Source organism: Dermacentor andersoni, chromosome 3 (assembly GCF_023375885.2).
Source record: "Dermacentor andersoni chromosome 3, qqDerAnde1_hic_scaffold, whole genome shotgun sequence".
Lineage (NCBI taxonomy): Eukaryota > Metazoa > Arthropoda > Arachnida > Ixodida > Ixodidae > Dermacentor > Dermacentor andersoni.
The window spans coordinates 63,760,508-63,773,482 of NC_092816.1; the positions used below are offsets into that span (position 1 = coordinate 63,760,508).

Here is a 12,975-nt window from a genome sequence, read left to right on the forward strand (position 1 = left end):
CATGTGGATTGAAGACGTGTCCAGTAGATGACTGCAAAAATAGTGACTTGCACATTAAGGAATGAAATGAATCTGTGTGGCCAAGTTCGCGGACCGCTGCCACAACTGTCCCGCACTTCGAGATGTATACGGCTTTCCTCGAGGATGCAGCTATTTGCTCATCCGCCAGCGTTGTATGGCTGATTTTCAAAAAGGGACTTCAGCCCAGGAACGTCGGAAAGAGTACTGCTCGTTAAACAACGACAGAGGGAGTACTTAGCGCCGGTGACTGTCGGAGTAAGTTTCGCGCACAGTATCTGCATACATCTACCTCAACTGGCACGGAAACTTACGCCCACTCTATCACCAACGTGTCAGTGAATGAATGGGCGCACACTTGAATATATGCGCACTGTATACGCACAATAAATGACGGTCTACACCGATATCGCACAAATGATCGAAGCTGAATGTTTCTCGACGGTCCACGAGAGGGTCTACAAGACGGTCCACAAGCGCGTCTACAAGATATTACAATGTACAAAACAGCTACGCTTCAAGCTACATTTGTGGAATCATGCGCAGAAAAAAACAAATCTATCGGAACTGTGCACATTCGCGCCCCGCGATTAGGCAGAAAATAGAGAGCTTTAGGTTAAGGGACGCAAGCGGCTTGCGTACGCAAGAAATAGGGGCCACAGTACTGCGCATGCGCAGACCCGGACGTAGGGATGTGCGCATGCGCAGTACCGTGGCCCCTAGTTCTTGCGTACGCAAGCCGCTTGTGTCCCCTAACCTAAAGCTCTCCAATAAACCGATAGTGATCTCAACGAGGAACTTTACTGAGTCAGATACATGACAAGCCGCTGCTTCAAAATATCTGCCAAATAAAGAACGAAGAGCAGCTAGAACCCACTAAGCTTGTTTCAGTTCATGACCGGAAAGTTTGAATAGCTTGGAATACATGTTTAGCCCCGCTTTTAGAACAAGCACCATATACATGCGCTGCTCGCTCCGTTTGGACATAGCTTAATCAGCGCCGAAAGCGCTTTTGCAGGTTTTCTGAAGCTGTTGCCAAAGCTTCGTGTTGTCCACTCAGTCACCCTCTACGACATCTCCCGGAACAGAGGTCATACACATCCATTGTAAACACGGAGGCAACGGAAGTAGTTGAGGCAAGCAATGGCCACTACATCAGCTTTCACCATGCACCGCAGCGGTGTTCGTATTGTTGTTAAAATTGTTTTTATTTATTTATTTATTTATTTATTTATTTATTTATTTATTTATTTATTTATCATTGTACCGTCTTGAGTACTCATAGCGTGACCAACGTGGAGCCGGTAAAACGCGACGTGAGAAACAAAAGAACACTCGCTAAAAAAATAAAATGAAAAAGAAACGCGCAATAAAGTTGTTTATTCGAGTGAGGTATAAGCAAGGTTGCTTTTATTTTATAATCACTAATATGATTGTACGTTTGAAAGCGGAAATTCGGGACTCCGACGCAGGTTAATTGCGCTGCTAGCTAGATGTTCTTTAATAGCTCTCCAGTGACTGTATTCATTGACTGACATTTGATACCGATCGCGCTGTCGCACGCCGTCGCTGCACGAAAATTTGTAAGAACAAATTTGCGTTGTAATACACTCATTTAGTAATTGGTTTCGCTGTACTATACCCACAACTGAAATATCGCTCGAGCGAATCAATAAATACTTTACCATGGGCTTTGCATTATGTTTCTCGCAGATAAATAAACAATTTGATGTATTAAACTGCACCCTACAGCAAAATAGTTCACTCCTTGCATGTGAGGTCATGCGCAGCCTCGTGAGCAGACTCATTGAGGTTCGGGGGAGCACCCTCGGCCGACCCTACGTGAGCGGGAAACCAGTGGATTGAATGATGCGAGCATATGGACTCGAGCTGCTAAGAAGACGAGCAGCTTGCTTGGCGATGCAACCCTTTTGAAAAGCCCTAACTGCCGTTTTCGAATCGCTATAGATCTCAGACCCACGACCGTCTAGCAGCGGGAGGGCGATCGCGGCTTGCTCGGCGACTCCGGGGTCTGAAGTGCGAATGGAGGCGCTATTGTAAATCTTGCCGCTGGAGTCGACCACAACGACGGCAAAGGTCTTCCCACTGCTGTACTCCGCGGCGTCTACGAAGCTTGCTCTATAGTCTCGTTGCTTGATCTCTTTGAGGATGGCGGCTGCTCTGGCCTTGCGTCTGCCCTCGTTGTGGACGGTATGGACGTTTCGGGGCACAGGGGCCACTTCGAACTTGTCTCGAATGCACCTAGGCATCGGGGTACTGACCATCGGGAATCCCGCAGGGTGGTAACCCAGCTCTTCGAGGATCTCTTATCTTAGCGGCGCTTTCTTTAACGCCTTAAAGAGCGGCGCTTGGACTGGTTCATTGCCAACGTTTTTAGATTTTTCACGTTCATTGCTAATAACCTTTTCCTCCCGCTTTGTGGCCCGCGCCACGGACGCCCCCTGCTGTTCGGCCGTGACGCGTGGGACACGCGCCAGAAATTGAGACGAAGAAGAGGGACAATGATGGCGGCGACCGGTGTGACAGGGCCTCGAGGGGAGCCGTCTGTCGTCAACGGCAGCCTGGACACCGTCATCGGGTCTGACCTGGATGGGGACCCGCTCTGGACGGCCAGGCTTCTGGCGACCAGGCCAGACGACATCGTCAAGGTGAGACGCTCCTTTACGTCACGACCCGGCCCTCTGCGCACACGCCACGCACATTCGCTCTGCGCGGTGACCGTATTTGCAAGTGTAAGGCACGCGTACTTTCTTTTTCTGAATTTTTTTTACCAGGTGCGGGCCTTACACGCTCACTGAAGCCTTGAACTGCGCTCCAGGGCCTTATATGCTGCGGGCCTCATACACTGCGGGCCTTATACGCTCACTGAAGCTCTTGAACTGCGCTCGGGCTGCTATGCCAATACATGCAACCACTGGCAGCCGACTATGAACACAATTGAAGTCGCCGACAGTTTTTTTTCTGGCAAGGACATCTTGTAGCGGCTTGCGGGAATTAACCGGCACTCGAGTACGTGCGTTGCGCTTAGTAAAGCATCTTTGTTTTCCAAATTTATTATCGCACTCCGAAGTGGATGTGCGGGCTTTACACTAAGGGAAACGCCTGATACACGAGTAAAAATGGTATATCAATCATCGTCAACAAATTTGGTCGGCGACGTCTGAGAAATAATTTTGTGATCGGCGCTCGCATCATTCAGTCTGAAACACAGCGGTATGTAGGGTGGTGTATGACAAGCAACTCCGATCTTCAATGCGCAGGAGTCACCGACAATTGTTTATTTATTTATTTATTTATTTATTTATTTATTTATTTATTTATCATCGTACCGTATTGAGTAGGTAATTCGAGGGTCAGCGCGATGCCGTCCGCTCTGCCGAGTTTGCGACTTAAGTTCCACTGCATGGTACCCTTTGCATGGCGGGTGGCCATTGGTGCGGCGTCTCTCACTTCGAAAACGCGGTCTGGTATATCGATGGGGGCGTAAAAAAATATAAAATAAACATAAAGACGCGCATGTTTACTCGAATTAAGGTTTAGGAACCCCAGGTGGTCAAATAAATCTGGAGTCGTCTCCCACTATACGTGCCTCATAATCAGATCGTGGTTTCGGCGTGTAAAAAAACTCCAGAGTTTATTACTGTACTACTATTATTATGATCTGGTGAAGCTAAGAACAATAAACCCGTCATATGTTCAAGGCGTGTATGCGAATGAAAAATACAGTTATCTGTCACTGATACGTAAAGTATATGCGAACGTATATATACATTGCTGTCTCAGTATAGCCGACGCACTACTCTCGATCAACTTGTGTAGCGAGCGTCTGCAAGACCTGACGTCATTTTTTGCAGTTCAGCAGTGTCGTGCCGATGTCGGGACAGAATAAGATCATTAACACATGCTGCAGTGTTCGCGCGTTTAATTAATAGAGAGCTTTAGTTCAGGGGACGCAAGCGGCTTGCGTACGCAAGAACTATAGGGGCGACGGTACTGCGCATGCGCAGACACAGACGTAGAGGGGTCTGCGCGTGCGCAGTACCGTGGCCCCTAGTTCTTGCGTACGCAAGCCGCTCGCGTCCCCTGAACTAAAGCTCCTAATAAGCGACGTGCATGAATACACGAACTCTGTATGCCACGCCGCGATGCGCATGCAGGCTTACCAGGACTACCTAAGCGTCGGCTGCAACGTGCTGACGACTTGTACTCTGCGAGCGAGCGTCCAGGCGCTGCAGGAGCACCTGTCCGTCAGCGTCTCCGAGGCCGAAGACCTCATCGCCTCCAGCGTCAGACTGGCGCGTCGGAGCGCGCTCGACATGCCCCGCACACTTGGCGCCGATGACCGAACGCATAAAAATAAAGGTGCGCGCCTCGAGGTAGCGCTATATGAATCGGTCAAGCTTCGTGTGTAGTAAAGAATCCGCTAAGAACCCCATTTTCATTCATTCAGCTGCGGAAGTGCGGTAAAACCTGATTTAACGAAGTTGAAGGGGCAATCTATAAAACTATACTTCGTTATGTCTGTTACTTCGTTATGTCCATCGTGGCATGTTTAACTTAAGTTCACTTCGTTATGTCCATTAATTCGTTATATCCCGGCCGTTTCGTTACAACGAAGTCTGACTTATCATTACCGGAGAAAACGAAATTTCATATCTGTTCTTCAATTTTGAGCGTAAAAACACAGCGTTGGTACGTCTTGACGTCAGGGATTTCAAAATATCTTATAGTATTTTTGTCGTTTTGGGGCGAGCAAGATATTTTCGAAACTTGCGACGTTAATTGCAGCCTGTATTTTAGAATGCAATGTACCATTTCATTGCCGATAAACAATTGACTATAGATTCGAGTATAGGCGCTGTCAGAAACGATGAATGACGTCACTGCGAACTGGTGCAGATCGAGACGCCAGGGCGTCCACCCGTATTTCGTTTTTGCGCTTTGATTTGGCTTACCAGGCCCTCCCCTAGAGTAGCCGATTCTCTATTACATTCGTGAAATTTATTAATGCAGCGTGACTCAAGTTCCTCTAAATTTACTGTGGACACGTATAGTAATATTAAGTTAAGCTGCATTGATAAACCTCGCTTAGACCGGGAATACCGGAAACGTCAGTCTTGCCTTGAGCCGAGGCATGGAAACTGCTTTCTAAGCAGTTTTTTCGCGATGTCACCTTAAATTTCCCGCACCATAGCTCTCCGTGACGTCATGAATTGTGACACTGGTTGCCCGCGACTAATTATTTACTTATCATTTAATACATGACAGTTAATTACTGTCATAAACAAACCATGGACTCAGTCAGCAAGTATTTAAAACTTTGTCATCACTAAAATATAAAAAAAGAACACGGTCCATTCACGAAAATGCCGAGATCAGTGACGTCACACTGACGCAGCGGCGCTAGGTCTGTGCGTGAAAATAAGAAAAAAAAGAAGAGGAAGGGAGGGGGGGAGAGTTTTGGTCTTCATTATCTCCGCTGGTATACCAACGCTTTTCCACCAAATTACTGAATGCAGTCTTGAGAGAATACGTCGGTGACCTGTCTCAACTTGATGTTTCTTTCACCCTATTGATTACTGTTATGATTACTGTAATTATGTTTACTTACTCATTTCAATTACCGCTGCGTACTTCTAAAGGCAAATGACATCACATATATAGTCCGTATAATTCACCATTTATTAAATGTTTCATTTGACACAAAGGAAAGCCGGACACGCATGTACGTGCCTTTGAAAACAGAAGCAATAAATATGTAAAGATTATTATTATTATTATTATTATTATTATTATTATTATTATTATTATTATTATTATTATTATTATTATTATTATTATTATTATTATTGTTGTTATAGGCCACCAGCGAGGTTTCCGGACGTCCCGATGTGATATGCACGTCCTCGTCAATCCTAATTTTAAAGGGCCCCTCACCACATCTGGCCATTTTGAGCTGACAAGCGCAGAGCATACATTGTGCGATAACGATCGTGTCTCCAAAGTATTACGTCGCTACGCGCCGCGGAAAGGTCTGAAATTTCAATCCTAACGCCCTTTCCCTCGCGGCGACTGCGCTCCAAGCCGGACGATGACGTGCTCGTGTCCCTGCACCTACGTACTCGTATTCGCAGTGTGACGTCAATCATCGAGAAACGTGACTTCGAGAATTATTCAAGGCAACATCTGTTATTGGTGTGATCTGTTGCTTTAATTGACGAATTGAAGTTTACAGAAATAAAAAAAAAAAACACAATGTCTGCGTGTTTTTTGTTTTACTTCGCACCGAAGCAGGCAGATGCACTTCCGCTTCGTCTGCTTGTTCCCACGCTCTTGCAGTCACGTGCGCAGGTACCGAAACTACGCCGTTTTCTACCGTGTTCCAGCGCGTGATCAGGCTCTGTGATCCGCTTGTGTCTGCCGCGGTATTCGTGTAGGACTGAATTGTACCGCTAGTCAGGCGTCCTCGTGCACAGCGCGCAAAATCGTGCGCCGCGCGAAACGAACACAGTCACAACAGCTCGCGCACGACGCCGTGAGCGGAAGTGCGCCGCACCGCAAGAAAAGCGAGGAAAAAGAAAAAAAATGAAGGCGGGGCGCGTGACGTATGCATCACGCGATCCTCGAGGTCCGGTATGGGAGAACGCAGGGAAGGGATTTCGCTTGCGGACGTTAGACGGGGCGAGTGGAGAGAATGCCTCGCTTGGCAGTGGAGCGCGCCTCCTGAAATAATGGGTTCACGGCACTAAAATATTTCTATCTCGGCTATCAATGAGCCGATTTGAAAAATTTTTGCGGCAGAACGCTCCCTAGAGGACACGCAACAACTTCCAGCGTATAGCCGAAATTTGCTATGGGGTCTGGTGGTGGTGATTTAAAGCTTGCTCGGGCTCCTTACGCGTTCTTCGCCTCGTCCTTCGTAAACATTTATTAGGCTTCTAGCTTTTGTGCTTCAGCTGTCGTTACTTTTCTTGCAGCGATTTTTTCTGCCCTCACAAGGTATGGGTGCACTATATAATTTATATTTTTTGATACTCAACCCGTTGGCCTCGTTCCTCTTTCTGCGCTACATCGACGGAGTCAACTTCGCCTCCTCTCAAATCATCATCCTCTATCCTGACGAGTGCCATCAGCCCAGGCCTTTCACCCGCTTAGATTCAAGGTCTATTGAAACAAACACAGCGCCTCCGCAACTTCTCCACCACAATGCCGAGCACCTCCACCACTTCTGAGGAACTTTATTATAGAAGATTCTGAGCCGTAACGACAAAGAAGTCGCGGCTAGTGGTGATTAGATATTGTATATATGTATACATGAGGAAGACTAGATGCAAATATTGGGCTCACAATACACAATTTTTCGACAGCACCATCCTGACTTGACACGAAGATGTTCCTCCGCGCAGTGCGCCTGTCCTTTTGCATTTAGAACTATATATATGCTCAACCAGTGCGATTGAAACAAGGACACACAGAGAAACATATGCCACAGGACAAACGCTGAACATCGATGCCTTCCATGGCATCACCTCGCGTTATACCGATTACAAAATCAAGGGGAATATTGTGGGTGTGTGCCTGCGGCGCCATGAGAAATGTTCGCCGGCGACCGTGTGTCGTACCCCTCGGTCAATTATTGCCGAGCATGGCGCATTCGGCCGTGGAACCACGTATAGTCGCACACGCGCATCAATTAATTGTCGTGCGATTTCTTGCCTTCGCAACAATCTAACGCGGTTATTTTTCGTTTTTTCCGCTTTTAATCACTGAAAAAAATTGATGAACAGTTTCCTTTCCAACGTGATGGATATCCTGACCTGCAACACCGGTCCGCCTCGTTGCTGTGTTTAACGAGTTGCTGCGCGCAACTCCGAGTATACGCAGCTGTCGCTGTAAAAAGAAACACGGCGACGCCTATAATAAATCGCTTTCCAATTGCGTGCACAGCGCCGCCGCGCATCTCCGAGTCCAGCGCTGGCAGCGCCTCGGCGGTGCGCGTCGCCGGCTCGGTGGGTCCGTACGGCGCGTACCTGTACGACGGCTCCGAGTACAACGGCAGCTACGCGGACCGGCTGTCGTGCGACGAGCTGCTCGACTGGCACCGGCCCCGCGTGCGGTGTCTGGTGCGCGCCGGCGGCTGCGACCTGCTCGCCTTCGAGACGGTGCCCGCGCTGCGCGAGGCATTGGCCCTGGTCCGGCTGCTGCGCGAGTTCCCGGGGGCCAGGGCCTGGCTCAGCTTCAGCTGCCAGAACGAGCGGCTCACGGCCAAGGGCGAGAGCGTCGCCGACGCGGTGCGCGCCTGCCTCGCCGTGGACTCGGCGGGGCAGCTCGAAGCCATCGGCGTCAACTGCTGCCAGGCATGTTCGACCTGTGTGTGTGGACGCGCGCGTCCTTCCCGCAGGGCCGCGTCGACGAGTGCAAAGGGCTTTTCTGGCGTATACGGTATAGGACTGCTGGCCAGCTCGCGGTTTCGCTATGTAGCATCCTGTCCATAGCTCCTACGAGGTCGTGCCCAACGACATCCACCAGGCAATAATTATAATGATGCGTGGTTTAAGGTACGTTTACCACATTGCAAAGTATTATTCAGTAGCTCACTCATCACAGGTCCTCCATGTACAGGTCCTGCATGTTCTTTTGTTTTACTTCGCACCGCAGCAAGAGAGATGTACTTCCGTTTCGTCTGCTTGTTCCCACGTCATGCAGTCGCGAGCGCAGATACCGAAACTATGTCATGTTCTACTGTGTTCCAGCACGGGATCATGCTCTGTGATCCGCTTGTGTCTGCCTCAGTATTCGTGTAGCAGAATTATACCGCTAGTCAGGTGTCCTGTGCACAGCGCAAAAATCGTGCGCTGCGTGAAGCGAAACAATCACAACAGCTCGCGAGCGACGCCGTCAGCGGAAGTGCGCCGCGCCGCAACAAAGCGAGGAGAGAAAAAAAATGAAGGCGGGGCGCGTGACTTATGTGTCACGCGATCCTCGAGGTCCGGTATGGGAGAACGCAGGGAAGGAATTTCGCTTGCAGAGGTTAGACGGGGTGAGTGGAGAGAGTGGAGCAGTGAGTGGGTGGGCAGTGGAGCTCGCCTCCTGAAATCATGGGTTCGCGGCCCGGAAATATATCTATCTCGGCCATTATTGAGCCGACTTGAAAAATTTTTGCTGCAGAACGCTCCCTAGAGGACACGTAACAACTTCCAGCGTATAACCAAATTTGCTCTGTGGCCTGGTGAGGGGCCCTTTAAAGACAGGGACGAGTTTTAATTTCCGACTAAGGTCTGTGTGAGAAGAAAAAGAACGGTTATTTATCCAGGTTACCGGAAAATATCACAGCAAAACAAAAACAAAGCCCAGATAGACAGCCAGTGCTTGAAGCAACAAAACCCAAACGAAAACGCCGCCCCCTCCCCCCCGCCAATTTTATTGCGATAGCAATTTGGACACTCCAGGCGGATTTCTACCATCGGCGTCGCCGTCGCCGTGAGGTTCAGTATGAGTGAAAGCGTGTGAGGGTGAGCCGGCGAACGCGGTTCAATCTCGCGTGCGTGAGCGAGGAATGGGAGAAACGCCTGTTTGACATGCCGTGCTGCTGTTACTACTTCGCGCTATACACATACCTGAAGCATAACGCACAGTATACGGTAGAAGGCAATAGCGTGGTTGCCGAGTTGCATGCATGGTTTCCAACAGTGGGAGGAAGTCTTCTGCCGCAGACACTGGGATTATTCCGCGGCGGCAGAGTAAGATGGCGCGCAGTGCTAATACAGTGTCGTAAGAGTTTATGTTGCCCTAATGTGTAATCTAAAATGTTCGGTCTGTGTGTGAGTGTGGTTATGTATAGACCCATACGAAAGAGTGGAAGATTGGCTGCCCCTTTCGTAGTCCGACTACGGCATATTGGTGAACGTTTCGTGCGTGGAAGACGCGTACGACGCAGGTGGACACACACAAGCGCTAACCTCAACAAACGACTTTATTCACGGGCTATGATATACATACGCATACATCCAGAATTACCTAGACTAGTCTAGGTGGTATTGATACACCCCGCTCTTCAGGAGGCAAAGATGCCAGATGATGATGTGTCATATGATCAGGGTGCCGAGTCATCCCCAAGTGATGGCAACTATATTTTTTGAAGGTTGTGCCATCCTTGATGAGGTAGAGCTGGCTCAGTGCAAATTAGTGGCAAGCGCTGCGTAGAGAAAGCTGGCTTCACCACGGCAAGACACTTTGCGCGAAGAAGCCAGCTTCACTGTGGCGCTCATTTGACTGGGCTGGGAGAATGTACTCGCATGCGCTGAGACGACACCTCGTGATAACGCATGCCCGTAAACGCTGCTTATTAATTACAGAATCCATCGGGTAGCGGGGCGATTACGTGACAGATGGATTTTCGTGGTAGATGCGCGCTTAGACTTAATTGTGACGCTTGCAAGAACGAACTTGATAATTTTGTATTCTCGGTCGGCTCTGCTCGGCTCCTTTAGTGGGGTCGCTGTATCGTTTCAACTTGACGCAATCATACACATTTTTTTTAATGCCGAACATATATTTTAATTAACTGTGGCAGATGTGCATTCTTATTACTTTAGGCATGACAAACCGAAATGTTCAGCTGGTGAATTAACCGAGTTCCACTAATTGACCGTTTCGTTAAGTTTTCTTACGGCACATGTTGCGTAATTGAAATCAGGCAGTGACGTTACGTGGATTTAGCGGATGGTCCACACCCCCGAACTACGGTGCCTCCTTGGGCAAGGATGTTTTCTTTTTACAACCTCCTTGTCCTTAGACCGACGTGCCTACCATATAACGTTCTCACGTGGGTGTCACACGCGCCTGTTCGTGTCGGATGTCGGCGTACACGTGTGGGAGGCAAGCAATTAAAGTGCGCCAACCAGACAGACTTTCTGAGCAAAAGCAGCCAGAACGTGCGAAAATATTTCGAAATTTGTGACGTACGTAGTACCAACGCGCTGGCACTGCGGCTCTCGTGCGAAGTTAAAAGAAAGGAAAACATTGCCCTTTTAATTTCCTCCCGTTATAGCTAGGCAACCTTTATTTGGCGATTAATTTGAAATCAAGTCTTCCAACAAAGGAAAAAGAAATAAAATCCGCAGATCCAACGCGATGTTGCAAATCTAAATGACACAAAGCTTGTTTGAGTTGGTGAGATATAGCAGCAGGCCTCGCCACCCGTGTAGCCGTTAGCCGTCTCTCACAAGGTTGACGAATGCTGTGTACGATGCTTGTCGAGCGTTGCTACACCGTCCTCCGTGCAGGGTAGTAAACCAGCCTTGCGAGCCCTGCATTATTCTTTCTTGATGAGGGAAGAATGTTAATGAGGGGTTTATGGGCACAGAGATGTGCGACGCATACCTAAAGGATTCGCTAAGAATTGCATGGACATATCCTGTGTCTTAAGTTAATTAAGCTGTCTGTGTGTAAGGCAGCACCCGCAAATCGGGAGGGAAGATACAAACAAAGCTTAAGTTTGGGGAAGAAAATAATAAAAAAGAAATAAAATAAAGACACTTCGCCAGACTTTATTTGCTCCAGCATATTGCCTTAACCTTTGGCTGCTTTTCGGGAATGGGCTCTTCCGAGAGCTTGCGATTCTTGTAATTGTAATTTTTTGTAAATGCGTGATGTCTCCATCGCACCTTTTTCTTGTTTCGATTAAATTTACAGCGCAAGGGCGCACTGCAAAATTAAAGAGAGAGGGGGGGACGGGTATAATGAAAGCGCAATTGAGACGCTATATATCTTGCATCCACAGTGACGGCAGAACAAACGGCATGCACTTACGCGTGACGTCACAGACGAAGTGAACCAAAGGCTGCACATTGGCACTGTATCTCGTTGTTACGTGTTCTCTTAGTTTTATATTTCATATATTCATCGGAGCGACGTATTTTATTTACAGGAAATGCAGCGAGGTCGATCTGTACTGGTGTATATAGTCTGCTACTCTGCACTGGGGAAAAGGAGAATATATGAGGGAAAGTATTGGAATGATGATGATTACAGTGTAAGGAGTGAATATGCTTATGTAGATTAGACAACAGCCTTACTATAGGGCCGCTCGTCTAGCGAATTCGTATCATGCGGGCACTTCAGTAGCATTTTTGTTGTCCGCCTTGCAGTTGTAGAATCGGGCCACAGGGCCTCGAGAACTCTTGTTTTCCAATTAGCACAGCAACCTGTCTGAACACGTTCTCTTTCGTCCCGTGTTCTTGAAGTACGCGTGCGCATTTCCAACTAGTCCGAAACACGTATTAGTTAGTGTTTCTCACTGGTGTGTGTCTCGATGTGCCGCTTAATTCGGATCCAGGCGCACATGGTGGCACCACTGCTGTCGGGCCTCTGGAAGGCGGGAAGGCCACCGCTGGTCGCTCGGCCCGACGCCGAGTTCCACGAGGCGGGAGCGTTCGGCCAGCCTCCCAAGGACCGCAAGAAGCTGCAGTCGCAGGTGGTCGAGTGGTATGGAGCCGGCGTCCGGTTCTTCGGAGGGTGCTGCGGCACCGGCACCGACCACATGGCCGCCGTCGTCGAAGCACTCGCCATGGTCGCCGAAGGCACGGCCAAGGAAGTTCATTAGGCACCGCGCGTTTGTGGATCGAATTCTAAAAATATACGCGTTTTTATGTTCTAGGGTGTACATTTAAAGTGTGCTGCAACTGCAGGTCGCAGTGCTCTTTGCAGGCGATTATGTAGCTGTATATCGTAGCATAGCGTAGCGCCCTAGAAGGCGTCCAAGACTGCCTTCTCAACAGGATGTCATGTGGGGAGAAGGTGGCTCCTTCTTTTGGCAGGTGTTGACCGTATATACGTGCATGTAACGGGCAATCACGCAACTACATTACGCGAAGGCTCTCGGGTCTATGATTGCGAACCTCGTGAATATCGAATTCGAAACTATCCGGAAGTTTT

The 12,975-nt window shown here is 48.7% G+C and overlaps 1 protein-coding gene across 1 annotated transcript; it reads left to right on the top strand.

Moving 5' to 3' along the window:
* The first annotated feature begins 2,095 nt into the window (after positions 1-2,095).
* On the top strand, positions 2,096-8,560 carry LOC126543771 (uncharacterized). Its single transcript, XM_050190884.3, has 3 exons — positions 2,096-2,687; positions 4,197-4,401; positions 7,987-8,560. Exons 1-3 carry the CDS (start codon positions 2,541-2,543, stop codon positions 8,532-8,534), a joined length of 900 nt encoding a protein of 299 aa, XP_050046841.2. The 5' UTR covers positions 2,096-2,540; the 3' UTR covers positions 8,535-8,560.
* Positions 8,561-12,975: the final 4,415 nt, after the last annotated feature.

Coding starts and splice junctions, on each gene's coding strand:
- LOC126543771 (XM_050190884.3), top strand. CDS start 2,541: ATGATGGCGGCGACCGGTGTGACAGGGCCTCGAGGGGAGCCGTCTGTC. Junction 2,688..4,196: donor GGCCAGACGACATCGTCAAG/GTGAGACGCTCC, acceptor ATGCGCATGCAG/GCTTACCAGGACTACCTAAG. Junction 4,402..7,986: donor CCGAACGCATAAAAATAAAG/GTGCGCGCCTCG, acceptor TTGCGTGCACAG/CGCCGCCGCGCATCTCCGAG.